The sequence below is a fragment of the Alligator mississippiensis genome, chromosome 3 (assembly GCF_030867095.1).
Source record: "Alligator mississippiensis isolate rAllMis1 chromosome 3, rAllMis1, whole genome shotgun sequence".
Classification (NCBI taxonomy): domain Eukaryota; kingdom Metazoa; phylum Chordata; order Crocodylia; family Alligatoridae; genus Alligator; species Alligator mississippiensis.
The window spans coordinates 182193813-182220952 of NC_081826.1; the positions used below are offsets into that span (position 1 = coordinate 182193813).

Sequence of the window (27140 nt, forward strand, 5' to 3'; positions counted from 1 at the left end):
CGGTGCTGACCCTGCTGCCCAAGAAGGGAGACCTGGGCTACATGAAGAACTGGCGGCCGGTCTCCCTGCTGTGCGCGGACTACAAGATCTTGGCCAAAGCGTTGGCCACCCGCCTCCGCGCGGTCATGGCCTCTCTCACCGGGCCCGAGCAGAGCTACTGTGTGCCGGGCAGGACCATTCAAGACAACCTGTTCCTGCTGCGTGACCTACTCACGGCTAGCGAGCTCTTTGGCCTCGACATCGGCCTTATCTCTCTAGACCAGGAGAAGGCCTTTGACCGGGTGGGCCACGCCTATCTCTTCCGGACTCTGGAGGCCTTTGGTTTTGGGCCCCTCTTCACCGGGGCCCTCCGGGTCTTGTACCGAGACATTTCCAGCCTGCTCAAGGTGAACGGTGTGCTTTGTGCTCCGTTCCCCGCATGCAGGGGCATTCATCAGGGGTGTCTGCTGTCGGGCATGCTCTACTCCCTGGCCATCGAGCCGCTGCTGCACACGCTGCGACGCCGCCTGAGTGGTGTGGCCCTGCCAGTGGCCACCGGCCCGGCTGCTAGGCCTCCTCTCCGGCTATCGGCATATGCAGATGATGTCACCGTCTTCCTCAACACTCAGGAAGATGTGCGGGCCCTGGCAGATTGCCAGCGTGCCTATGAGCGCGCCTCCTCCGCCCGCATCAACTGGGCCAAGAGCGATACTTTGCTGCTTGGCGCATGGACTGGCACGCCCCCCCCGGACTTGCCGGGGGGGGCTCACATGGCGCCGCGAGGGCCTTAAGATCTTGCGCGTGTTCCTGGGGCCACCGACCTTCATGGCGCGCAACTGGGACGACCTCAAGGAGGGGGTGGAGGCCCGCCTGCAGCGGTGGCGCTGGCGCCTGCCCAGCCTTTCCTACCGGGGGCGCGTCCTTGTCATCAACAACCTGGCGGCAGCGACCTTGTGGCACCGGTGCGCCGTGCTCGACCCCCCACCGGATCTACTGGAGAGACTCCAGCGCAACCTGGTGGACTTCTTCTGGGATGGGCGCCACTGGCTCCCACGAGCCGTCCTTCACCTGCCTGTCGCCGAGGGGGGCCAGGGTCTGGTTGACCTGGCCAGCAGGGTGGCGGCCTTCCGCCTGCAGGCCCTTCAGCGACTGCTTTACAGCGAGGAGCAGCTGCCATGGCAACAACTGGCGTGCCGGTTCCTGCAGAGGGTCGGCGCCCTTGGCTTTGACCGGGAGCTCTTTTTGTTGACACCCACGCTCCTGAACTGGGCGGTGCTTCCGGCCTTTTATCGCAGCATGGTACGAGCCTGGCAGGCCACCTTCCGCCTCCAGCCTCGAGCCCGGACACTGTGTTTCCCGCAGCTGCTGAGGGAGCCTCTGGTGCACAACTCAGCCCTGTGGGGCTCCGTGCCGAGCCTGGCCTCTGCCAGCCTCACGGCCACCCTCATCCAGACGCGTGTCCTCCGCCTGCACCATCTCCTGGACTCCGCTCGGTCAGCCTGGCTCTCGCCCGAGGCGCTGGCAGCACGGCTGGGCGTGCGCTCCGTCCGCACCATGGGTCATCTCCTGCGTGACATCCGCGCCGCCCTCCCGCCGGTGGCGGCGGCCGCCTTGGACGAACATCTCCTTGCGCGCCAGATCACGCGGGCCGCGGATGCCGCGAGCGAGGCTTTCCCTTCGCTGCCGGTCACCCCGGCTGTGGCCGCGGAGTTGGCCGGTGGGCCGGGCACTCTGTTGCGGCTCCCCATGCCTCCCGATAGTGACACAGGTTGTCCCTTTGCTTCTCTATCGCGTAGAAGCTTGTATGCCTGGGTGGTTTGTGTCCGCCATGCTCAAGTGCTGGTGGGCCGCCCCGATACACCGTGGCAACGGCGCCTGGGGCCACCGGCTTCCCCACCGGCCCACCTGGCGTGGCGCACATTGTATGTATAAGCCGCCGACCGCCAAGAAGACTGGCGACCTGCAGTGGCGGTTGCTGCACGGCATCCTAGCCACTGGCACGTTTGCGTCCCACTTTGACCCAGCCGCTTCGACGGCCTGCCCCTTCTGCCCTGGGGGCGTGGAGGAGGATCTCTTTCACGCCTTCCTGGACTGTCCCCGCCTGCGGCCGCTCTTTGCCACCCTCGAGCTGCCGCCGCGGGCGCTGGGCAGGAGCCTCTCAGAGACCACCTACATGTGCTCCTACCCGTACCGGGCGGCCGAGCGGGGCGCCATCTGCCTGGCCAACTTTTTGCTGGGCCAGGCCAAGATGGCCGTCCTCAAGAGCCGCCGTAACCGGCTTGCCGGCACCGGCTCAGACGATGCCCCGCGGCTCTTTGGCCTCCTAGTGCGGGCGCGCCTCTCGCTGGAGTTTGAGCACGCTGTGCTCCGGCGGGGGGTGCCCGCCTTCGAGGCACTCTGGGCCCTTGAGGGAGCGCTGTGCCACGTGGAGGACGGCCGTCTCAAATACGCGCTCTGATGTTGTGACCGGTCTGGGCGACCGGGCGGGCGCGGTGGCGGACTGTGGCTTCCGGCTTGTGCCGTGCCCTGGGCCCTCACCAGGCTGCTGTTGTTCATTTTCTCGGGGTGAGAAGAAGAAGGGTTTTGTACGTGTACTATGGGACAGGGAAGGGTGGAATTGTTCGTTTCTCGAGGGCTATATACATAAATAGCATGTTAGACACGATGTGTATTACTGCGAAGGTGTTTGTCACGGTGTGATGTTCTGAACGTCCGGGAATGGTTTCTCTTTGGTGTGGTTTGATGGTTTTTTTGCTTTCTGTACCTGATCTTTTGTGAAATAAAGTTGTCAAAAGTCAAAAGTCCTTCCTTCCTTCCTTCCTTCCGCTTTGGACGCTTCGGACCAGGCTCGCTTGGAGCTGCGTGGGGCGATCCCGAGCGTAAGACTCCCCGGCTTCCTATCTCTTTTCTTGCTTCACTCCCACCTCTCTAAAGGTCTCTAGCCTCTGTTTATTTCGCTTTCTGACTCTTTTCTTGCTTTTTTGCAGCTTTTACCCCCACTTTTCTCTCCTCTCTCTTCCCTCCCCCTCTGCTTCCGGTTTCTTTGTCTGTGAGACGCTTCTCGCAGCCTTCTCTTTTACTGTCTCTTTCCCTCTCTTTCTCTTTTTTCTGTCTGCTCGTTACGGGGAGTTACCTTTTCCATTAGCCTGCCTTCCAGAGGTGCTCTTAATTAACCCTCCATCCCCCCCTCACCCTTTAGTTTTCCTTTTCTTTTTTCTTTTTTTGCTGTTTTAACCCCCCCCCCTCCTTCCCCTGCCGCTTTTTTCCCCCCCCACCCTCCTCCCCCTTTGTGGGGAGCTCTCTATTATCATTTGCCGCTTGAGGGGTGCTTTTTTCTTCTTCCCCCCCTCTTTTTTTGTTCTATCCACACTTTTTTTTCTTCACCCCCCAAATCCCTCCCTCCCTTTCAGTGGCTTATCTTCACTTTCTGTTTTGGCCGCATTCCCGGGAGCTTGGCCTTGAGCTCCTGTGTTTAAGTTTTCTTTTCATTCCCTTAGTTTTTTTTTGCTTTGCAGTTTAACCCTGTCCTAGTGAGGATGGCTGCTCCTACACCTGGCAGTTGGCATGAGGATGTCTCTCGGGACCTCCCGCTGACGCATGGCCTGAGGGTTCATGCCCCTCTCCATGTGGGGCTTGAGGTTTGCATGGAGGCTCTGGCTGCGCTCCTGGGATGGCGTACGATCCGCTATGCGGGTCGTGTGAACACGGTCCCGATGATTTATTTGAGCACGCCTGCCTTGGTTGACAGGGTGTGTGCTGAGGGCCTAGACATTGCGGGCATCCACTACCCTGTCACGCCCCTAGAGACTCAGGCAGTGAGGGTGGTGATCTCTAACATCCCACCACATGTTTCTGATCGGGAGCTGGCCAGGGGACTCGAGGCCTATGGAGTTCTTACGAGTCCTTTTCGCCGGCTGCCGATGGGAAGCAAGGACCCTCAGCGGAAGCACGTCCTGTCTTTTCGGAGGCAGGTCTTTATGCTCCTCAAGGAGGGCCCCCAGTCTCTACCTCGCTCCCTGAGCTTCACGCTCGAGGGTCGGAGGTATATTATCTATTTGTCTGTGGGAGAGACTACGTGTTTTAAGTGCGGCGGCTCCTCCCACCTGGCTGCTCAGTGCCCTCAGGGCAAGGCGGCCGGACCATCGCCACCTGCGGCAGGGCCGAAAGACGGCGTGTCGACTTCTGGGACACGCGGCAGGCCCAGGGAGGCAGGGAGCTCTTCCTCCCAGCCTCCTTCCACCCCTATTCCATCTCAGGGGACGGGGGGCTCTGGTGTGAAACCATCGTCCAGTGGAGAGGCTGGTGCTACTACCCAGGCCCCGCCGCCGCCTCCCCCGTCTGTGGCGCCCCCTGCCCTCAGTGCGGGGGCCCCGCCGGCTGGGGGGGCAGGGCAGTCTGGCCCGTCCCCAGCACAGGGGCAGCTGCCCACTACCACCAAGAAGAAGAAGAAGGAGGACAAAGAGAGGAAGATGAAGGGGGCCTCTCAGGATGCCCTGCCCTCCTCGGCCAGTGCTGAGGGACCCCCCACTAGAGAGCCTGGCCCCGCTCTGGCTGCCATACCACCCACCCCGTTGGCCGTCGGCGGGGTAGACTTGGCGGAGGGGGAGGGGGCTTCAGGGGTCCCTCTCCCCTCGCCTGTCCCCCAGCCTCCGGAGTCGGGCGGCGGCGGGGATGGTGGCGAATGCCTCTCTTCTGGTGGCCTGGCCTCGGGGGTGGCGGGAGAGTCTGCTACCCCCTTGGTCATGCCCCAGCCTGGTGGATTAGATGGAGAAGTTGACGAGATGGAGGTCCAGCTCACTGAGTCTCGCAAGAGGCGTCGTGAGCGGGATGGCCTCTCCCCCCCCAGGAAGACAGGGAATGCCCTCGTGGAGCCGGTCCTTGACTCGGACGATGAGAGGCGGCTGATGTGTCTAGACATCGAGGGCGTCGATGCTGCGGTTGCGGACGAGCTCCCGCCGGGGGTGCGGACTCGACGCTCTTCCTTAGGCAACATCCACCCCAAGCTGGCGGAGCCCCCCTGGGTCCCTCCAGACTATGGGGGACTCCTGTCCTTCTTGAAGTTAACTAAGGGGCAGAGGAACGTAGCAGGACGCATCACTCAGTGGTGCACAGACCCCAAAGTGTTCGTAAAGGGTGCCAGGGCAGCTGCCAAGCTCATGCAGCGGGATCTGGGCACACGCCAGATGGCTTACCGTTTGGAGAAGCTTGCCCAGAGGGTGAGAGCTGAGTGGGACTTGGGCGGGTCCCTCGACTAGAGTAGGGCACAGTAGGCCTTCCTTGACCTGTCTGTACTGCCTTGCTCTGCTCTTGGGTGCTCGTTCTTCCACCCGTACCTTGCTTTGCTCTTCCTCTCCCACACCCACATCCATGGCAGCCACAATCATTGGCACCTTCAACATCAACGGCTGACGAGACTCGGTGAAGCGCGAAGCCGTCCTGGAGCTCCTGCGACAGAAGAGGCTGGCCGTCGCCTTCCTTCAAGAGACGCACTCTGACAGATTCAACCAGGCGGCCTGGCGGGCTGCCTGGCGAGGACAGGTGTTCCTGAGCCATGGCACCAACCTTAGCGCTGGGGTCGCGACTCTCTTATCACCACAGCTGCAGCTTGACGCGGCGGTGCCGCGGGAGGTCATCCCCGGCCGCCTGCTGACCGTCCGCGTCACCCTCGCACAACACCGCCTGCTGCTCATCAACGTCTACGCGCCTTCCGATGGTCAGGAGAGGGTCGTTTTCTTCGAGACCTTGGCTGCCCTCCTGCGCGACGCTAGCGAGGATGATGACCTGCTCCTCCTCGGTGGGGATTTCAACTGCACCACTGCCCCGCGCCTCGACCGCACAGGGCCTGAACCCCACCTGCCCTCCGCTCGCAAGCTGCAATCTGCCTTGGAGGGGGCAGACCTCGTGGACATCTGGCGAGCCCTGCATCCTGATGCGCGCCAGTACACCTGGGCCAGGATGGGTGCCGGTGGTGTCACCATGGCTCGCCTCGACCGCCTTTATGTCACCAGGCACCACCTGCCACTCCTGCGCAGCAGCTGCATCGCTCCCTCGGGTCTGTCAGATCATGACCTAGCCTTCAGTGAACTGAGCCTGCCGGGGAGAGCCTGTGCGCGGGCACCTTATTGGTGTTTCAACGCCAGCCTGCTTCAGGACTCCTATTTCCGGGACTGCTTTGCCCACTTCTGGAGGAGCTGGGAGGCTGCGAGATCGAGCCACTCCTCCTGGAAGCTGTGGTGGGACGTGGGCAAGGTACAGATCCGAGCCTTTTGTCAGCAGTACACCCAGCTGGCCGCGAACGAGACGCGCCGACGTATCCGGGAGTTGGAGGAGGACGTGGCGGAGCTCGAGGCTGCTCTGCTGGCCGCTGGCAGCGACGCGGCACTGAGCGAGAGCCTCCGGTTCCGCAGGAGATGTCTGCGCGACCTGGCGGAGAGCGCGGCCCGCGGCGCGAGGATCCGCGCCCGTTGCCAGGAACTGGCAGAAACTGACGCCCCGACCCGCTTCTTTTTCAACCTGGAGCGGCGGAGGGCAGCGAGCAAAGTCTTGGACCATCTCAAGACTCCTGAGGGCCGGGTAATTACAGAGCCCGGCGAAATACGCGAACATGCCGTCGCCTTCTATCGTGACCTGTTTGCGGCCGAGCCGTCGTGCCCCGAGGCCACGCGGGAACTCCACGAGGGCCTACCACGTCTCGATGCCCTGGAGGCCGGAGAGCTTGAGCGGGATTTGTCCCTGGAAGAGCTGGCGGCCGCCACGGCCGGCCTCGCCTCCGGCAAAGCCCCGGGCCTCGATGGGTTGCCTGCTGAGTTTTACAAGACCTTCTGGCCTCTCCTCGGCCCCAGCCTCCTGCGCGTTTTCCAGGAGAGCCTCGCCGACAAGGTCTTGCCGATCAGCTGCCGCCGAGCGGTGCTGACCCTGCTGCCCAAGAAGGGAGACCTGGGCTATATGAAGAACTGGCGGCCGGTCTCCCTGCTGTGCGCGGACTATAAGATCCTGGCCAAAGCGTTGGCCACCCGCCTCCGCACGGTCATGGCCTCTCTCACCGGGCCCGAGCAGAGCTACTGCGTGCCGGGCAGGACCATTCAAGACAACCTGTTCCTGCTGCGGGACCTACTCACGGCTAGCGAGCTCTTTGGCCTCGACATCGGCCTCATCTCTCTAGACCAGGAGAAGGCCTTTGACCGGGTGGGCCACGCCTATCTCTTCCGGACTCTGGAGGCCTTTGGTTTTGGGCCCCTCTTCACCGGGGCCCTCCGGGTCTTGTACCGAGACATTTCCAGCCTGCTCAAGGTGAACGGTGTGCTGTGTGCTCCGTTCCCCGCACGCAGGGGCATTCGTCAGGGGTGTCCGCTGTCGGGCATGCTCTACTCCCTGGCCATCGAGCCGCTGCTGCACACGCTGCGACGCCGCCTGAGTGGTGTGGCCCTGCCAGTGGCCAGCGGCCCGTCCGCTAGGCCTCGTCTCCGGCTGTCGGCATATGCGGATGATGTCACCGTCTTCCTCAACACTCAGGAAGACGTGCGGGCCCTGGCGGATTGCCAGCGTGCCTATGAGCGCGCCTCCTCCGCCCGCATCAACTGGGCCAAGAGCGATACTTTGTTGCTTGGCGCATGGACTGGCACGCTCCCCCCGGACTTGCCGGGGGGGCTCACATGGCGCCGCGAGGGCCTCAAGATCTTGGGCGTGTTCCTGGGGCCACCGGCCTTCATGGCGCGTAACTGGGACGACCTCGAGGAGGGGGTGGAGGCCCGCCTGCAGCGGTGGCGCTGGCGCCTGCCCAGCCTTTCCTACCGGGGGCGCGTCCTTGTCATCAACAACCTGGCGGCAGCGACCTTGTGGCACCGGTGCGCCGTGCTCGACCCCCCACCGGATCTCCTGGAGAGACTCCAGCGCAACCTGGTGGACTTCTTCTGGGATGGGCGCCACTGGCTCCCACGAGCCGTCCTTCACCTGCCTGTTGCCGAGGGGGGCCAGGGTCTGGTTGACCTGGCCAGCAGGGTGGCGGCCTTCCGCCTGCAGGCCCTTCAGCGACTGCTTTACAGTGAGGAGCAGCTGCCATGGCAACAACTGGCGTGCCGGTTCCTACAGAGGGTCGGCGCCCTTGGCTTTGACCGGGAGCTCTTTTTGTTGACACCCACGCTCCTGAACTGGGCGGTGCTTCCGGCCTTTTATCGCAGCGTGGTACGAGCCTGGCAGGTCGCCTTCCGCCTCCAGCCTCGAGCCCGGACACTGTGTTTCCCGCAGCTGCTGAGGGAGCCTCTGGTGCACAACTCAGCCCTGTGGGGCTCCGTGCCGAGCCTGGCCTCTGCCAGCCTCACGGCCACCCTCATCCAGGCGCGTGTCCTCCGCCTGCACCATCTCCTGGACCCCGCTCGGTCAGCCTGGCTCTCGCCCGAGGCGCTGGCCGCACGGCTGGGCGTGCGCTCCATCCGCACCATGGGTCATCTCCTGCGTGACATCCGCGCCGCCCTCCCGCCGGTGGCGGCGGCCGCCTTGGACGAACATCTCCGTGCGCGCCAGATCCCGCGGGCCGCGGATGCCGCGAGCGAGGCTTTCCCTTCGCTGCCGGTCACCCCGGCTGTGGCCGCGGAGTTGGCCGGTGGGCCGGGCACTCTGTTGCGGCTCCCCATGCCTCCCGATAGTGACACGGGTTGTCCCTTTGCTTCTCTATCGCGTAGAAGCTTGTATGCCTGGGTGGTCTGTGTCCGCCATGCTCAGGTGCTGGCGGGACGCCCCGATACACCGTGGCGACGGCGCCTGGGGCCACCGGCTTCCCCACCGGCCCACCCGGCGTGGCGCACATTGTATAAGCCGCCGACCGCCAAGAAGACTGGCGACCTGCAGTGGCGGTTGCTGCACGGCATCCTAGCCACTGGCACGTTTGCGTCCCACTTTGACCCAGCCGCTTCGACGGCCTGCCCCTTCTGCCCTGGGGGCGTGGAGGAGGATCTCTTTCACGCCTTCCTGGACTGTCCCCGCCTGCGGCCGCTCTTTGCCACCCTCGAGCTGCCGCTGCGGGCGCTGGGCAGGAGCCTCTCAGAGACCACCTACATATGCTCCTGCCCGTACCGGGCGGCCGAGCGGGGCGCCATCTGCCTGGCCAACTTTTTGCTGGGCCAGGCCAAGATGGCCGTCCTCAAGAGCCGCCGTAACCGGCTTGCCGGCACCGGCTCAGACGATGCCCCGCGGCTCTTTGGCCTCCTAGTGCGGGCGCGCCTCTCGCTGGAGTTTGAGCACGCTGTGCTCCGGCGGGGGGTGCCCGCCTTCGAGGCACTCTGGGCCCTTGAGGGAGCGCTGTGCCACGTGGAGGACGGCCGTCTCAAATACGCGCTCTGATGTTGTGACCGGTCTGGGCGACCGGGCGGGCGCGGTGGCGGACTGTGGCTTCCGGCTTGTGCCGTGCCCTGGGCCCTCACCAAGCTGCTTTTGTTCATTTTCTCGGGGTGAGAAGTCGAAGGGTTTTGTACGTGTACTATGGGACAGGGAAGGGTGGAATTGTTCGTTTCTCGAGGGCTATATACATAAATAGCATGTTAGACACGATGTGTATTACTGCGAAGGTGTTTGTCACGGTGTGATGTTCTGAACGTCCGGGAATGGTTTCTCTTTGGTGTGGTTTGATGGTTTTTTTGCTTTCTGTACCTGATCTTTTGTGAAATAAAGTTGTCAAAAGTCAAAAGTCCTTCCTTCCTTCCTTCCTTCCTTCCCACCCCCTCTCTCTCTTCCTCCCCCCCTCCCCCCCCCAATAATCAATTGCAAAAGAATTACAGAAAATCAGGGTAAAAACGCATTGCCTTCAAGTCATGCTAGTATGCAAGTTTAGCAACTTAGGACTTACTGTGGTGCTCTGGCCTTCTTCCCAAGTAGTACTGAATTTTGTACTTTGGAAACTAGTACTTCTTCCAGTACTCAGCAGTGGGTCCAAATGTCCTGGGATATTAGTAAAAGGGGTTAAAGTCTTCTACCCTTAAGTCCACTGGTTCAAATTTGAATGATGTCAGCTCTTAGTAGGAAAACCATCTTAGTTTCAGGTGCCTGAGGAGCAAGGTTTGTTTGTTTGTTTTTTAAACCTTTTTCTTTCACCAGTCTGATTTCTGAGTTACTTGGGTTGCTGTGAAGTTTCACTTTCATAGAGAAAAGTAAATTGGTTCCCTTTCAAGTGAAATGAATTTTAAATTGGCCCAGTTGCTTGGCAGCAAAACTGAGGGGTGGGGGAGGGAGGTAGCAGCAGTGGGAACTAGATATCTTAAGTTCAGTTGCCAGTACTTCTCAAGCAGATAAACTTCAAAGAGACTCTCCTTCTTTCCCATTCCCCCCAGCCTCACTCTTAGCTCTTCAGAGGTGTCTGAATTGCTTTACATTTTAAGTTCTTTAAAAAGTCTCTCATGAACAAGAGGCTAAGATTTCTTAGGGTAATATCTTTTATTGGACAAACTGCTTTGTTGGGTAGAGTTAGACAAAGTTTTTTGAATGCAAAACCATCCTGATCCACTCAGACCCGATGAAGTGAAATCATCCTCCTGACTACTTAAACTCATCTACCTGTTATTAGAAATAATGTCAGATCTGACGAATAATGTCTTGCATTCAGAAGCTTGTCTCTGTTCCAACTATGCAGGTGGTCTAATAAAAGATATTATCATAAGAAATCCTTGCCTCTCACACAATTCCTGGACCATCATGGCTACATCACTTTAACACTCCCATATTAACAAGGTATTCACTGCTCCCAATTCAGTTGCTGTAGAGCTAAACAATATCAGGGAGACTTCCTAATGTTAGGGAAGGATGACCACCTGTTTTGACTGTCCTTCCAACTAAATTTTTAGTGTTTTTAATGTGGAAGACATTTTCCAACCTTTTCCCCCATAACTATCTTAACTCATTCTCTTAAGAGAGACTTTTTTGTGTGAGATTCAAAGTACCGGCTGAGCATCACCTGGGAATCAGTGCTGTGATGGGCACAGACAGCTCAGCCAGTCCGTGGATTCAGTCAAAAAGTCCAGTGACATCAGTCAGTCAGAAAGTGTCTTAGGGCAATCAGTGTTCAAAATCACAAGTATTTGACTTACACATGTGTAAAAATATTTAGGTGTAGCCTATACGAAGCTATACAGTATTAAAACACATACAAAATGCTATCTCTGTAACCTGGTGCCTAGCAAGTTAATAGTTTTAAAGGCTCAAAGTTTCAATGAATGTAAATTGATTATTTGTGGAGAAAGGGAAAACTGTCAGTCTCAACCACTATAGTTCCATCCTTGCTAAAAATGTTTTTTTATAACAGAGTTCTAGAAACTAGCAAATTGACCATCAAAAATGATGGGGGGGTGGGGGTGATCAGGGATGGAGCGCCACCACCCACCACCCTTCACTGCTGCTGCCTCCTGAGGGGAGGCGGGAGGGGGGTGGAAGTTTGCACATGGCACTGCTGCTGCCACCTACCACCCCTCTCTGCATCCAGCCGCACGTCAAGCCCCACTCAGCCCCCCGCTCTGTGTCCGGCCCAGTGCCACAGCCCCCCTTGCATGGTCCCCCCTGCATGGGGTTGTGGGTGGCCACCGCCATCCACTGCCCCTCACTGCCACCAACCACCCCCCTCACCCCTGCTCCGCATCCAGCCCCATGCCACCCCTCCCCCTCCTCCCTGCTCTGCATCTGGCCCTGTGCTACCCACGTCCGCTCCCCCCTGCTCCGCAACTGCGTAGCCTGCTCCGCTGGAGCCGTGCCCCACCTGTCATTCTTGACACAGCACTGGCTGGAGCCATGCCCCGCCAGGAGCCATGCCCCACAAAAGTGTTACAGACAGACAGACAAGATGGACTAAGCTGTGTGTGTGTGTGGTGGGACTTTTGTTTATTTTGTGGCTTTTATTTTGAAAGATCTCAAAGTGCAATTAAAACGCAAGCAACTAAAGGTTTACTAGTAACTCGAAAAGGAATTAAGGCAGGGATGGAAAAAATAGTTGCTCAAGCAAATGGAATTTTTGCAGGTGGTGGAATTAGAACGTGCTCCCATTAGCCTTTAGGTAGGAGACTTTGCCGCCTCAGCTGGAACAAAATTGGCTCTTGGCTTCTTTTAAGGTCATCCTTTTGTTTGGGTTATGGAGGTTTGGTATGTGTACCCCCTATTCCAAACATGGGAGGAAGGGGAAGGTTTATCTGTGGGCATCAGTGGTGTGGATAATGTTTATAAACTGTTCCTGCAGTGACCTCTGTCACTACCTAGCAGCAGTTCCCATCCATTTGTTCATAGGATCAGAATAGGATTGGGCTTTATGCTTTGCTATAGACGGTGTACTTTTTATCTTCTTTTTTTTAACACCTGAAAAGGAATTTTACCCGGTGGCTAGCTAAATTGGGTAATTCAGAGTAAGTTCATTTGCACCGTCCTCACAGTATTCAGGGAACTAGCTGAGTAGATCAGGAAGTTCTGTGTAAATTTTTGCTCTTTATCTTGTGGTAGCTGTCTAGTGCAGGTACTCATTCAGTAGAGAGAGGTAGTTAGCTGTTGTAGCCTGAAGTCAGGCAGAAGGCAGAGCAGAATAGATCAACAGGTATTCATTGAGTAAGGGATTTGGATACTCTGATAGACTAGAATTAGAAATGGGCTCAAGGGAGGTTCCCTAAGGGAGCTGAGAAAAGTGGCTCCTAATACCTCATACAGCAGAAAGACCACCTCCTGTTTACCAATCCCCCTTAAAAGGGAGGGTGGTAGAAAGAAGTGGGAACAGTCAAGGACTGCACCGTACGATTTGTTGCTGATTAGTGTTCCCAGATGAATTAATAAAGTTATATCCTAATTAAACCATATCCCTTCTGTCTTGTCTTTCTTCCTGAATGGCTGAAGCAATAGACAGGCCCTCAGTTTCCAGTATATTTAATTTGACAGATGCATTCTGTACATGCCTAAATTAATCATTAACCAGAGGGACATATCAAACTGCCTTCAAAACAGAGACAAAAGCATGAAAAATATCATTTTTAAATAGTTATTGTTATGTTTTGGATCCAGTGATCCAAATTATTTTGGGACAATGAATCATGTTTATCCATTTAACAGCACTGTGCTGTTGCTGTAGTTTAAAATCCAAGTATAGTTAATTTATAGTATTTTTACATTTGAAGTAAATGTTGAAATTGTGAAGACATAAAAATGCTGTTGTTGATAATGTTTTAAAGTTGTTTGGAAATGCTCCAAGGTAAAATGATTAAATATTTTGTCATTTGAGGCAAATATTTAGAAAGTTAAGTGTGAATTAATTTTACCATAGGGGTTTGTCTTCACTGCAGAATAATTAAGACTTTTTAAATTCTAAAATAATCACCTTTAGTTACAGCAGTTACCTATAGAAGTTACCGAAACTCTTAATATACTCTTGGTGGCGCTGTTCACATTACTATATGTGTGAAACTAGGTAATTAAAAGCTCTTTAATAGCATCTGCTTTTTAGAAGCATTTCTAGTCCTGGTAGTAACATTTTTCTAAATTGTGGTGGAAATTAATTTAGTCTCTGGTATTCTTTTCTGTCAGAGCTCCACGTTTGCTATAGAGGTGCCTTTTTAAAAGGGTGGCAAATATGTGCTTTTCACAATAGTTTTCTTTGTACACATTATTTTAAAATGCCCTGGGTATAAATAGTGTTATTTTGGTTACTTTTAGCTATCATGTATGCCATCATAAAAAGCTGCATAATATAGTTGCATTGCATATTTGGAAGAGATAATTTAGCAGGCTGAGTAAACCTTTTCTGCAGGTAATTTTACAATGGTTTAATATTAGTTTGGGGTACAATTCTATGTAATCCTACTGAATTGTCTTCAAAATAGTGTACTTTATGGGCTCAATTCCTTCTTGATTTTTTAGAGGTAAAATTGTTGTTATTTAGGCATGTTAGGAAATATTTTCTAACAGTGTTTTCTTTTCCACAACAGGACACTACAAGTATAGAAAAAATGTCAAACTGTTGTGAAGAAATGTAAGTGCAATAAAATTCACTGACTTATTTGCTAAATAATCAAAAGGCAAACAATCTAAAACAGTGTGTGAAAGGAAACTGAAGACACTAGTATGGGTTTTTGCATGTCCTCTCTGTAGCAGTGAGTCAGTGGGGTTTTTTATGCTTGTTTTTAGACAAAATATCCCAAGATTATTCTTGTTTTCTGTCTGCCCAAAGCAAGCAAAACTATATTTTGTTTCAAAAGCGCAGATCAAAAGATACTTGCTACTGTGTTGTTGACACACATTTCATTGATCCTGAGGTCCTCCTCTGCTTCAAAAGTTGCCTTCAGTTGATTGACGACACCGTTTTTGCTATCCAGAGTTAAGTCTCAGCTGCATGCCATAATGAAAGAAAGGCTGTATTCGTGATGCTGGGACACAATTCATCAGAGTCCAGTAATGGATCCCCAGCCAACCCCCATTGTTCTAACTGACTGAAATGCACCATGGGAGTGCTGTCTTTCACTAATAATGCTGTCTTCTGTAGATCGAGGCCCCGAAAGCCATGGCAGCAGACCTTCTCAGAAGTTTTTGGCACTCGCTGGAAGATCCTGTGGTTTATTCCTTTCAGGCAGAGGCAACCACTGCGAGTTCCCTACCACTTTGCCAATCATGTCTAAACAGATGGATGGTGGGCACAGATGGGTCCTCCATGCTGGAAGTGCGTTACAGGTTTTATGATAATAGAACTATGACAGTCTTCAAGTCAATTAAAATCCACCCACCAATCTTAGACATCATAATGTGCCCCAGGCTTTATTTTAATAGTGGTCTTGATTCTGTTGTGGGATTAATACAAGTTCTTTGCTTAAGTTTATGGAATATTTACTTTCATATTAGCTTTCCTACGGGATTTCTTTATTCTTTGAGGTTAATAACAAAAGCATAAATGACTGCAATACAGTCTTATTTAATTTTGTTTTGATACAGAATATTTTGATTCTTTTTTCCTTTTTGAATAAGAAACAAAAGTTTACAATATGAATAGAATCTAAACTAAAGGTCTTCGTTTGCATTTAGCTTTTTAATGTTTCTTTTAACAATAGATCTGTCAAAACAACGTGAAGTTTCTTTTTTCTGGCAATTGGTTTTTAAAATTCCCTAATGACTTCTTTTATTTATGATGTATGATATTAATCATGCAGCACTACATTGCAAGAAGGTTAAATTCTAAACATAATCAGACTTCTTCCTAGATATTTTCCAGAAGTTTTTTATATGAAGCTAGAATTTGCACCTTATGATTTATAATCATTATTCTTGTTTCAGTGAAAGCTATTAAACACCTTAGGATAATATTCTGTTTTTTTTCCTTCTCCCAAGATTTCCTCATAATTTGCAATAATTTTACATATTATCTGGATGGTGCAAATATTAGAATGCATACTTAAAAAAAATACAGAATCGAGTAGTTGATATGATATACCAAGTAAAAATATACAGAGCAGTATGTAGTTACTAAAGTTCTATTTTACATTTTGTCACTATTGGAATTAGAATTACCTTTCAGGTGCTTATATATAAATGGGTAGTGTGTATAAATATACTTTTAAGTATTACATGTAAATACTTATTTTACAGACAAGCACTATATTACCATGTACAGTGAGGTAGATGAACTGTTCTAATTGGGTACTGTGTTGGGGCATGAGATCATTTTGCTCTTGTTCTTGAATACAGGGGGGTCTTCTTTTTAGGAGTAGTTAACTAGAGAACGTATCCTTCAGATCAGATCAAACGGTAAACTAATTTTTGTGGCTTATGGTTTTGTTACATACTTGTTTCTAGAGAGTCATCGGGTATTTGTGCATCTTGAATGTTTTGTGAATTTTCATGAAGAGAAATTTAATCTCTGACGTTTATCATTATTCATTTACAACATTTTTTGTCCAGTCTAAGAGAAGAAGTAGTACGTATCCTAGATGACCCTCATTACAAATAACAGTAATCAGAGCAAACAAGACAGACTGAAAAGTATTTATCTGAATTACTGGCAAATGCATTAAAAGAGAATTTAAGTCAATTTATGAATGATTCACTTGCTAAAGAAGGCAAGGTTTGTAATCTTTTAATAATAATGAATATGTTGAGTAGCTTTTTAAAGATCTAAATGTGGTCCACCTGCCTTTTTTGGCAAAAAGATTAAAATAATCTCTTGGCAGTCATACAAGTCTCATTTTAAAAATGATTTGAATTTTGAAGGGCTGTTAAAAATAATATTTGAAACCAAACTGCATGTATTTTATTTTCTGTGGGTTTTTTTTTAAAGGTGTGCAGTGCTTCCTTTCCTGGGATTTTTAGAATTCTGTTCAACTATTCCTTTCATATACTCGCATATTAAGCTGTAGTCCTTTGGCTGATATTTAAGCCAATTTTAAAATTATTAAAATATGATAAAAATGCTGGTGTGGCATTTGAAGTTTACAAATGTCCACAATATAGAATAACTGCTACATCCTCTTTAAGGAAAGGGGAGTTGCCTACTGTATCTTTAGTGAAAACTCTGGGGAAAATTTTGCAGGCATTCTTATTCTGTTGTGTAAATATTTAAACAAATTTAGCAAAGAACAGCTCTATATACATATAGTATGTATATATAAATTATATGTTAAGCTGCCCAGCTAATAAAGTATCTTAGTTTGCAGGTCATAAAACACTGAAGCCTTTCATTAAAGGACAGGATCAAGGCATTTAAATTACCTTGATTTACGCATTATGGGACATATAATTATTCTTTCTTACATATTTCTTTGAATTAGTTAGTATTGCGGGACCCAAAACTGCAGTATGTAATTGAATGGAATATAGGAACCTGTGTTGTAACCAGTCTATTCCAATATTGTAAACTACATATACACATACATTGAAATGATGAGAACAATAAATCTTATTATCTTTACAAGGAGAAAAATTAGCAATTAGCCTAAACCTAAGAATGTGTCTATGTTTCAATATTAAAGTAAAAAGTAAGAAATAACTTATCAACTAATCCTACAGTGACTGGAGCTTGAGAATAAATGTATGTTGAATGTAGTGTGTTTGTGTGTGTGTGTATTTAGGTACATATCTATAATTTATAGTTTCCAACTTGGCTGATTAGTAGGTGTTACTGACTTAAGTCTTTAGCCAATCAGGCTAAAGGTAAGGCTTACATATGGTCTTGTCACACATTCACTTGCAACAGTTGTAAATCATTGGGATGTTACTGAATCTATTAAAGTTAATGCATGTTAGGAGGTAACCCTCTCCTGAAAAGGAACAACTTTGTTACATTCAGTGGTGTCACAAACTCCTTGAATGTGTGTCTGCTTCCATTTTAACTGCATATATAAGTGTTAAATTGGATATGTGACACTACCTATATGCTCATATCTTGGGAAGTATCATTCTCTCCCATTCCCAAAGTGCTGTCTTTTGGCCATGTCCTGCAATAACATTGGCTGTCCACTTGGGGAAGAGATGCTGTTCTGCTGCCCTGCCTTATAGATTGCTGAACCCGCATTCTCACACAGTAGTTATTTGTAGCAATAAGTAGTGGGAAATAGAAAGAACTACATTAAAAGAAAGAGTCTGTTTAAAAGAATCTGTTCTTGCAAATCTGGCATACATCCAATTTTTTTTTTTAAAGAACCCCCCCCCCCCCAAATTTGAAGTACAGACATCTAGCAAATCCTTTGAATAGATCCATAATTTGTATTTTTGTATTTCTATGTCAAGCAAGGTTAAAACAGTTTGCTTAACTCAGTTCCAACTTTTCTTTCAAAAGCTTTTCTTTCAAAATAATGTGTTGTAAATAAAAAATAAAACTGTCAGAATTAGAGATACTTGCTTGAGAAAAACAAACTAGCTGAAGTATCAGATTTAAAATCTTGTGTTTTATGAGAGACTCTCAGGCCTTGTCTGACTGCTTTGTGAGAATGATAATATCACAGTCTGTTGCTTCTAATGAGTTTTGGAGTCCAATTTGAGACATTTTAATTTTCAGGAAATACTGAATATCAACCCTCTTCACCGTATATAAAGTTGGGGGCCCAAAAACACTTAATTTGGATCAAGCCCATTAGTATATTATTCATTCACTAAATCAGTGAGCTTGCAGTCAGGATTCCCCAGACCTGTTTTGTTCCATGGATGAGAGATTTGTTAGGTTTAAGCATTGATGTTAGTCTTATCCCTATATCTTAGACATTTTCTAGTTTCTACTTTTCAGAGGATTTATCTGACCATCTAACCATTTTTGGTTTTTTGTTTGTTTTGTTTAGTTGTTTTAAAGTCCACATATAACAAACTTTATTAATGTCTATTCACTGCTTTTATCTTTGATATAAATTCAACCCTGAACAAATTTGTAGGTGATATCACAACTGGCGAGGTAACACATACAAAGGGGGCAAAACCACTTTTAAAATTAAGTTAGAGAGATTAAAGCAGTACTGGATACTAGCTGTTGCTTTATTCCTTGCTATCCTCCCCCCTACATCTTTTTGTCCTTTGAGACTGATCATTTCTGAAGACTAATTGATTTTGCTAAGCTTTGTTTCACAAGGTTTGTGAACGCACACAATCCTGAAGGATCTCATGTTAGTAATAACTATAAGCATCTTTATTGACTTCTGTAGATATTGGCTATAAGAAAATAGTATTTGCTGTATTGTACAAATGGAAATACAGGCCTTGAGGAGAGCATTTTGGAAACAGTCTGTTTCCTTTTCAGCTGCAGGATTTTGTGTTGAAGTGTTGTCATCAGAAGGGTTGGTAGTAAACTGGACATGGAGTAGTTAACTAGAGAAGGTATCCTTCAGATCAGATCAAATGGTAAACTAATTTTGTGGCTTGTGGTTTTGTTACATACTTGTTTCTAGGGAGTCACCAGGTATTTGTGCATCTTGAATGTTTTGTGAATTTTCACGAAGAGAAATTTAATCTCTGAAGTTTCTCGTTATTCATTTACAAAGTTTTTTGTCCAGTCTAAGAGAAGAAGTAGCATGTGTCCTAGGTGACCCTCATTACAGTAAATTGTGGGATAATAATATCTTTTGGAAGGATTTCAGATTTTGGTAAAACATCTCATCTATCACTATGGAACTTTTAAAATAAAAGCAAGATAGTTTGGGGGGGTTTTTTTCCTTGCTCATTGCCTGTCAGTAAATCTTCTACTCTCGCCATTTGAGCGAGTGAGCTATACCTTAATGACTTCCTTTTCAGTATTGTTAAACTCAGTTCTGGTTGGCAGAGAAGTTGAAGTATTGTCACATTTACTCTCAGGTAGGACTCAGTAATAATGTAAGGCAGGCTAGTAAATTAACCTGGATGGACAGACAGGACTTGGACTAAATACTGCTTTGTATCTGGGTTCTCATAAATAGAAAATGGGGAGGGAAAGCAAGGCAGATGGGTCCAAAAGAATACACTGTTTCAACTTTATCAAATTGAGAGAGATATTAAGAATAGCACTATAGTTTGAACACTTGAAAAGCTCATTCTTTGATGCCTGGTTTCATTCATTTAGTAAGTAAGCGATACTTTTCATCACTAATGAGCAAACATTTATAGTATTTCGTATCATAGAAAACCACTGGATATATATATAAGCAACCTTGAATAACATTAGAAGTAGTAATATGGGATCTGAGGAGCACTAAGACAGAATTTGCTGTGCTAAAACAGTGTTTTATTGTAATGAAACACAACTTGCTTAAATTACTTAACTGTAAATCTGAAAAAATACTTTATGTAATTTTTTTAAGGTTTGTTCATAGTAAGATGCCAGTCTTTCTGGCAGCAGTATCACTAGTAGCTGGTTGTTGCTGCTTTATAGATTATATATGAGTTAAGTTGATTATGATTCTTATCTTTTTTTCTTTTCACCTCAGACATAATTTTGTTGCTACCCACAAATAAGATTAAACCTTAATAGGTATACCTCAAGATAAAACTGAATATTTTTAGTTCAAACTGACCCCTTAGATTTATTTTTCTTAATGAAAATAACATCCTACTCTTAGAAGAACGATATGCTGGTTTAACACATGATGGAGTCTTGATCTCCTGGGTATTAATAGTCATTCCATGTATACATGGCATATCCCACTGGTGATGGTACTACTTAAATTGTATTGTATGTACATTTTAAAATATTCCCAAATTAACACCTAAGTGTACTTCTGGGATTATCCAATACTGAAAGATAAGAGTTGCTTAAAATAGTATGAACAGTAATTAATGCCACTTTGCATCTCTCACCAATCCATCCTATTACTAGTTATCTGCAAGGGAATAATTGACTAATAAATTGTTTCATAGTGGCTTATAACATAGCATGTTCCTGCTCCATGTAGATTCCTGCCAATGAGCAAATAAGCATATTGATTTAATGTTCTCAGGACAAAGGTGTATTGTTTTATTTTGTCCTTCAAACCAGGTAGTACCAGCTTCTCCTCTTCTTCTACTACCAGTCTGTCAGATCCTATGCTACATTTTGTAGTGAAAGGTTTGCTGCCATTCCCAAGACAACTTGACCCTTAAGACAACTTGACCGAACTGCAGCGACCTGTAGGCTCTCTTGAAATGGGGTAATTAGATGGGGTAATTAAAGACTTAACACAGGCCAGATGTCTCAAGGGCTATTCTTTCCCACTCCGGAGAAGGATGGCTTGATTGGAACTCACTTTTCCTCCTAAATCCAGATGGATGTAATTCTTCTGGGCCAGGCCCCTTCCTCTGAATAGGAGGGCTGCTCATTCTGCATATTTTGAGAACGCTGCTGAATTCTAATAGGTCTCTACTCAGTGTCCTTCCTGTATCTCCATTCTGGTGCCATGATTACTTTTGCAGTGCCTAGAGATTCACTCCACTCTCCTGTTTTTCAGCCTTCTGCTTCAGATTCTGTATATCCCCTGCAGGTGGCAACAAAGCACAGGCCAGCCCAGTGATATCTAGTGGACATTGAAAGAGAATTTGAAGGGCCTTGGAAGCCAAAGGGCATAGATCCTCGTGCCTTAGTTTAGTCCTAGTATCAGTTCTGGATTGCTGAATAAGCTCAGCTAATTGATTTTTCTTACTGGGTACCTGTCTGTCAATCTAAACATTTTATTTAAGAAGGCAGTTGGAACTAGAACAATTCCCACATTTAATTTTTCAGATATTTCTCAGCCAACAGTGAAGGCAGTGGAAGTTGCGGGCATTCAGTATCCCTGAATATCGTGACACTGTTACTTTGTAGTCTTTCACTGTCTCTCTCTATTTTAGTCACTGTGACATTCAAAACAATATTTCAGTAACAAATCTAAGTGTACAGTGAAAAGAATGTGTAGGGTGTGAAATGAAGTATCTTTGCAGGGCATGCTTACATGTCTCCGTGTGAGGGACTAACACGTGATTTGATATTAAAGGATCAGAGTTATGTGGGCACACCCGGTTACAATATACTTAAGTTTATCCAAACAAAATCATTCCTTTTTTATTTTTGATAATGTTCTGGAACAGGAATTTTGCTAGTGTACTCAGGTCTGTCTCAGCCCTGCTCCCTCTCACCTTCATTGCTCGTTCACAGTCTCCCTAGCACGGACCAGCAATATTGAGAAGGTGTAACAGCAGACATGTTCACTTCTTACTGGCAAGAATAAAAGTCTCAGTGATGTGATGACTTGGGAATGTGTGCAGTAGATATGAGAGACTTTCTTTTTTTAAGCTTAATTTCTCCAGTTCCTTTTCTTTCAATAATTTGTGCTGGTGATGATAAATACACAGTTCTAGGTCTTGTGATTCAAAGCAAGGGGGTTAACTGCTTAAAATCTTGACATTTTTAATCAATTGTTGTGCCTGTATAAGCAAACATGAAGAAAATGTCTCACTTCTTTGTGGGTTCTGAACAAATACTGTTTCTCATGGCATAATAAACAGCAGAGATTTGCTGTATATTAAGCATTATTTTCTGTATGTATATAATATTTGTATTACTTTTAATTGGTAAATGCCTGAAGCTAGTACTTCCTGACTTTATGCAGAATCCTGGTGACTACTGCAGAAGCATTTAGTGACAGGAAATCCTGACCATTGTGTTAAGAATTTACTTTTGTTTGGTTCAGCTGGAAGAATTGTGTTCTTCCATACACATACTTTATAAATTTCAAACAGATCACTTTTTGGTAACAGATCTTAATCAGTTTTCAGCCTTTACTGATATAGTTGGTTTCTATTTGCTCATTATGGGTGACTTTGTAATGATACCAGATAGAGTGTGAGGGTTTTGCAGTTATATTGGATTACTGTAACATCATCCAGTTAATTTACAGGATAATTTAATAAATGGAATTTTTTAGAGTAAGGTAGGTAGTACAGATGTAAGTCACTTAGGCCTCTTCCTTTTCCTTTTCAGTAGCACAGTGTTGTAGATTTCTCTCATTTGTGTTATGCTTGGTACACACTTGTCATCAGTCCTGTTCATCACAAGATGCATTTCAGTTTTGGGAATGGATTGGGATGGAGACAGAAGAGGAACTGGCTCCTAAAGGGCTGTAATTTTGTAAAACACATGCAACTGTTTTTTGCAAAATATTAAGATACTTTAAAAAAAATCTACTCCTTGGAAGAAATGGCAATTTGTATAGCTTTAATCAGTGGTACTGGGTTACTGTTTCCTTGGTCACTGTTTCTTTCCCCCCTATTAAACAGAGCTTGATCTTTTTAGATGTGAAAATGGCAAGATACGCTTGCTGCTAAATTGCACAATGCATTAAGAAGCATTTACTTCAATTACTACAAATTAACAAATGCCTATTCAGAAAGGCACTAGGCAGACAATCATGGCAAAACATGTTTAAACTTGTTCAGGGTCAAACCACTAGAAGTAATCTGTATCCCTATTGAATATAGATGTAATATTAGGCTTTGAAACTATTATGAAAACATAATGATGAAATTACTTCAGTCTGCACAGACTATAAATTATTTTGATAACTTAAGTCTATTTATTTTCAAATAATTTAATTATCAGAAGAGAGTATTACAGTTCTGTTCAAAGATGTTTGAAAACAGAATGAAGTGTAACAGATGCCTGATTTGTTTGTTGTTTATATCAAAATGTATTGTCATTGTAACCACTATACAGTAAATCAGGCACCTTATTTCTGTCATTTTTTTGTGTGCATGTTGTTCAGGTTGAAGATAGTTAAGAGTGCAGAAACATACCAGGAGTTGTTGCCTGCCTTTATAAAGAAAAAGTAGGCATTTCTCTTGCATTTATGGGTTAAGGTTAACTCTGAGCTGAACTAGTCTATATGGCAGGACCTCCAGGCCTTTGGGAGGATGGAGGCGACTGATGGAAGAAATGGTCCATTTTTATTGACTGCTGTTGGACAGGAGTTGGAGAACTGCTTTCAAAGTACAGAGCCCAATTCTGTCTTGCTGTGGTATGCCTTAATCCCATGCTGCATATTTTAAAAAGCATCATTCTCCAAACTCCTAATAAGTACAATGCAGCTGAGCATTTTAGACACATAGAGGTTGATCCAGCCAAAACGTGAGGATGTGCCTGCCCTTAAGCACTGAGCAGTCCCACTGAAGTCAGTCAGTGAGATTACGCAAGTACCTTACTGAACCAAGACGTAGTATTTAAAATCTACTTGGCTGCATCCAGTGCAACCTGATTAACTTCAGTTGAGTTGTACAGTTGTCTAACTGTAAGCATGATTTGGATCTAAAGTATACTGAGTTGCTCAAGTTAGGCAAAAGAGCTGAGGCAGACTTTATGATGTGTATTAGGGCTGTGCAAAACAGCACTGTTTCACTTCGACTTCTGTTTTGCTGTTTCAGAGGGACAGTGTTTTGTTTTGTTTTGTTTTGTTTTGTTTTGTTTTGAAGCACTGTTCCATTTAGTTTGATTGAAGCTGTTTCGACGTTTCACCCATAGGCTATAATGGGGAATCATGAAAATGCCTATAACTTTGTCATTTCTTGCCTGATTCAGATGAACATTGCAGGGATGGTAGCCCTATCTGAGGGCATGAAGCCTGCCAAGTTTCAGAGAGATAGGTGCAGGGAAACTGCACCTCAAGCTGTTGACAAGCAAAATGTGTGTCACTTGCTGGTAGCAGCAGCCTCCTGTCATCCTGCATGCAGATCTGAGGACCTTCACGCCCTGGAGGGCTGTGGGGCTATGCCAGACTCCTCCCCAGGGTGTAGGCCCCTGGATCAGTGCTCAGGATGACAGGAGGCTGCTGCTGCCACCTACGACTGGTGCTGGGCATAGCCTGCACCCAGCACTGGAAGACTGCTGCGGCCACTGGCCACAGAGCTCAAGCCTGGTGACGGGAGGTGGGTGAGAGCCACTGGCCAGGACTGTGCTCAGAGCATTCCACCACTGGCTTTCCCCCACCTCCCGCCACCAACCTGCACTCCAAGCGGCTCCGCCCGCCCCACAGCCCTCCTGGGGGTGCGGGCCCCAGATCTGCACGTGGGATGACAGGAGGCTGCCACTGCTGCCTGGGGCCAACGGCCACAGCAGTCTTCCCGGTGCTGGGAACAGGCTATGCTGGGCGCCAGTCCCAGGCGGCAGCGACAGTCTCCTATCATCCGGCACACGGATCCGGGGGTCTGCATCCCCGGGAGGGCTCCCAGGCGTGCATCCCCCGGATCTGTGCAAGGGATGACAGCTGGCTGCCGCTGCTGGCTGGGACTGATGCTGAAGCCAAGTAAGCCTTGTTTCACAACTTAAAATGTTTCAAAACTTTCCAAACGTTTCAAGTGCCCTCATTTTGTTTTGAAGTTGTCTCAAAGGCTTTTGTTTCATTTTGATTTCAGTGTTTGAACTCAAAACACGTAGAAACAGCTTCAAGATAAAACACGCAACGAAATTTCGCACAGCTCTAATGTTTATCTATTCATTGAGAATTCAATATTTCTGTGACTGTAACTAAATTGACTTTCCCAGCTCTGTAATACTACAGATCACATACTCTTGTCTCCTTAACAGTTTTCAACCTAAGTGCCATAATAAAATATATTCTGTAGCAAAATATATCAATTTTGTAAGTAGTTATTCTGACTTTTGTAGTTTACTTAGAATCTGTGTGTGTGGTGCTGTTATGCTGCTTTGTCCTCTGTTGTAACTTGACTGTTTCCAAATGATGCTGTAATACTGTTTACACTAGGCATGTCGAGAGTGCTAGTTTAATACAGGAATTGTATAAATGATGAATGGATGATGTATGAGGTGAGTGGGTAAAACGTACCAAAACAGGAGAAGTTGCTTTGGTATTTTTTTATTAAAATCAAAAAGTAAAAAGTGTGTCTACTGTATAAGTGATACTTTGCATTTATTTTGGTGATTTTTTTATTCATGTAATATTTCTGTTTTTCCTTCCAGATGATTTAAGTTAAAATGTGGATTTTTTAAACTTCTTTTGAGATGTATTATGTACCATATTTTTAGAAATCTTATTTTTAAATAAAAATTTTAAAAATGAAGTTTTTGTTTTCCTTGTGCATCATTTCAAATTCCATTTAAATCACCACAGATAGTTTGCTGATATTTTCTCTCACACAGATTTGCACCATATTTATTTGTCTTATAATCCTGAAAATATGAATTTTGATATGATTTTGATCGGTACGTTAAAGGCCATGTTTTTAATAGGAGTCCTTTACTTGTATAGGAACACTGGTATACTATACTGGCAAAATGTTCTAGTGTAGACACAGATGTGTCCTGCCTGTGAAACAAGCTAAACTAGTGAAAATTAGAGGTGCACCGATACATCAGTCTGATATTGGATTGGCACCAATATAAAGAAAATTGTCTGTATCGGAAATTTGCCTGATGCTCCCAATAATTTGTCCTATAAACACATGTGCATGTGTGCAGGCATAGCACAGCACATAAGCGTTTAGGAGCACAGCCAGCAGCATGAAGAGTGTGTGAAGTGGGAAGTATTCGATTTGGATTCAAATTCAGCCCAATTCAGGGGACAATGATTCGAGTAGCTGATTTGGATCACTGTCCCAATTCGATTCCGATTTGGAGAATCAGCGATTCGGTCATAGACACAGCTTTATATGTTTTTCTTTTCATGGCTCGTGAATGCTGAGAGGTTGGGGCAGATGGAGCATCCCACCGGAGCATAAGGGACTGTCCCCCCCTTGCATGCTCCAGCTCGGCGATTGGTGCGGTGGGACTCTGGGTGACCCCCAGACCCAGGAGGCACCAGTCGCCAAGCCAGGGGGCGGGGGAGTCCCCCACACACTCTGCAGAAGACCCAGAAGTGGACCGGAAGTACTTCGGGTCCACTTCCGAGTCTGCTGCCAAGCACACGGGGGAAGGAACCCCCGGATGCTCCCATGGGACGCTCCATCTGCCGCACCATCTCGGCATTCACGAGCCATGACTGGTACTTTGAGGTACATAGAAAAAACATATAAAGCTGTGTGTGTAACCAAATCATTGAATCTCTCCAAACTGAATTGGAGACTTTTGATTCGATTCAGAGAGATTAATGGGTCTCCTGATTTGATTCAGATTTGGAGATTTGTCCGTTGAATCTCTTCTGAATCGAATTAGCGGCCGAAGCTTCGCACAGCCCTAGTGGAGAGCTGCCTGCAGTTGATAAGTCTGTGGTGGAAGGGGCAGGGGCGCAGATCAAGGTTCCCTGCAGTGAGGGAGGGAGTGGGGCTGCGACAGGCGCTTCCCAGCTAGGGTGGGGAGGGGTGTGGGACAGAGCCACAAGCGGCACATCCAAGGGAAGGGGAGGGCCACGTGTGTCCCATGGATCTGTGTGGCTCAGGGCAGGCTGCAGCTGCAGGCTGAGGTCAGGGCTGGGGTGGGGTGGGACAAAGCTGCGGCTTGTCTGGGTGGCATGGGAAGTGGGGGTGGCTCCCACCACTGAGCACAGCTCATCCAGTGCTCATCTGGTGGTTCCTGCCGCTGCTCCCACTGCTCATCCAGGAGGGCATGGGGGGAGGGGAACATGTGCATGGGGCAGGCTGGGTCCGGGGCTGCGCTGAGCTCTTTCTAGCTGGGCGGAACTGGGGACATGCCCCCTTCTCTGCCCCCATCCCGTGCCCTCCTGAACAAGTGGCAGGAGCAGGGCTAAGAGCTGCCAGCAAGCACCGGACAAGCCATGCTCAGTGGCAGGAGCTGCCCTCTCTCCCTTCTCATGCCACCC

At 47.9% G+C, this 27140-nt stretch overlaps 1 protein-coding gene across 3 annotated transcripts in view; it reads left to right on the forward strand.

Annotated features, from left to right (window-relative positions):
• ZDHHC21 (zinc finger DHHC-type palmitoyltransferase 21) overlaps positions 1-25446 on the forward strand; it is a 109716-nt gene extending 84270 nt beyond the window's left edge. For all 3 annotated transcript variants that reach the window (XM_019483839.2, XM_019483838.2, XM_019483841.2), the window contains 2 exons: positions 13914-13957; positions 14468-25446. In XM_019483839.2, coding sequence (XP_019339384.1) covers positions 13914-13957; positions 14468-14600 — 177 coding nt within the window. In that variant the 3' untranslated portion in view covers positions 14601-25446. The remainder of the gene's footprint in view (positions 1-13913; positions 13958-14467) is intronic.
• Positions 25447-27140: the final 1694 nt, after the last annotated feature.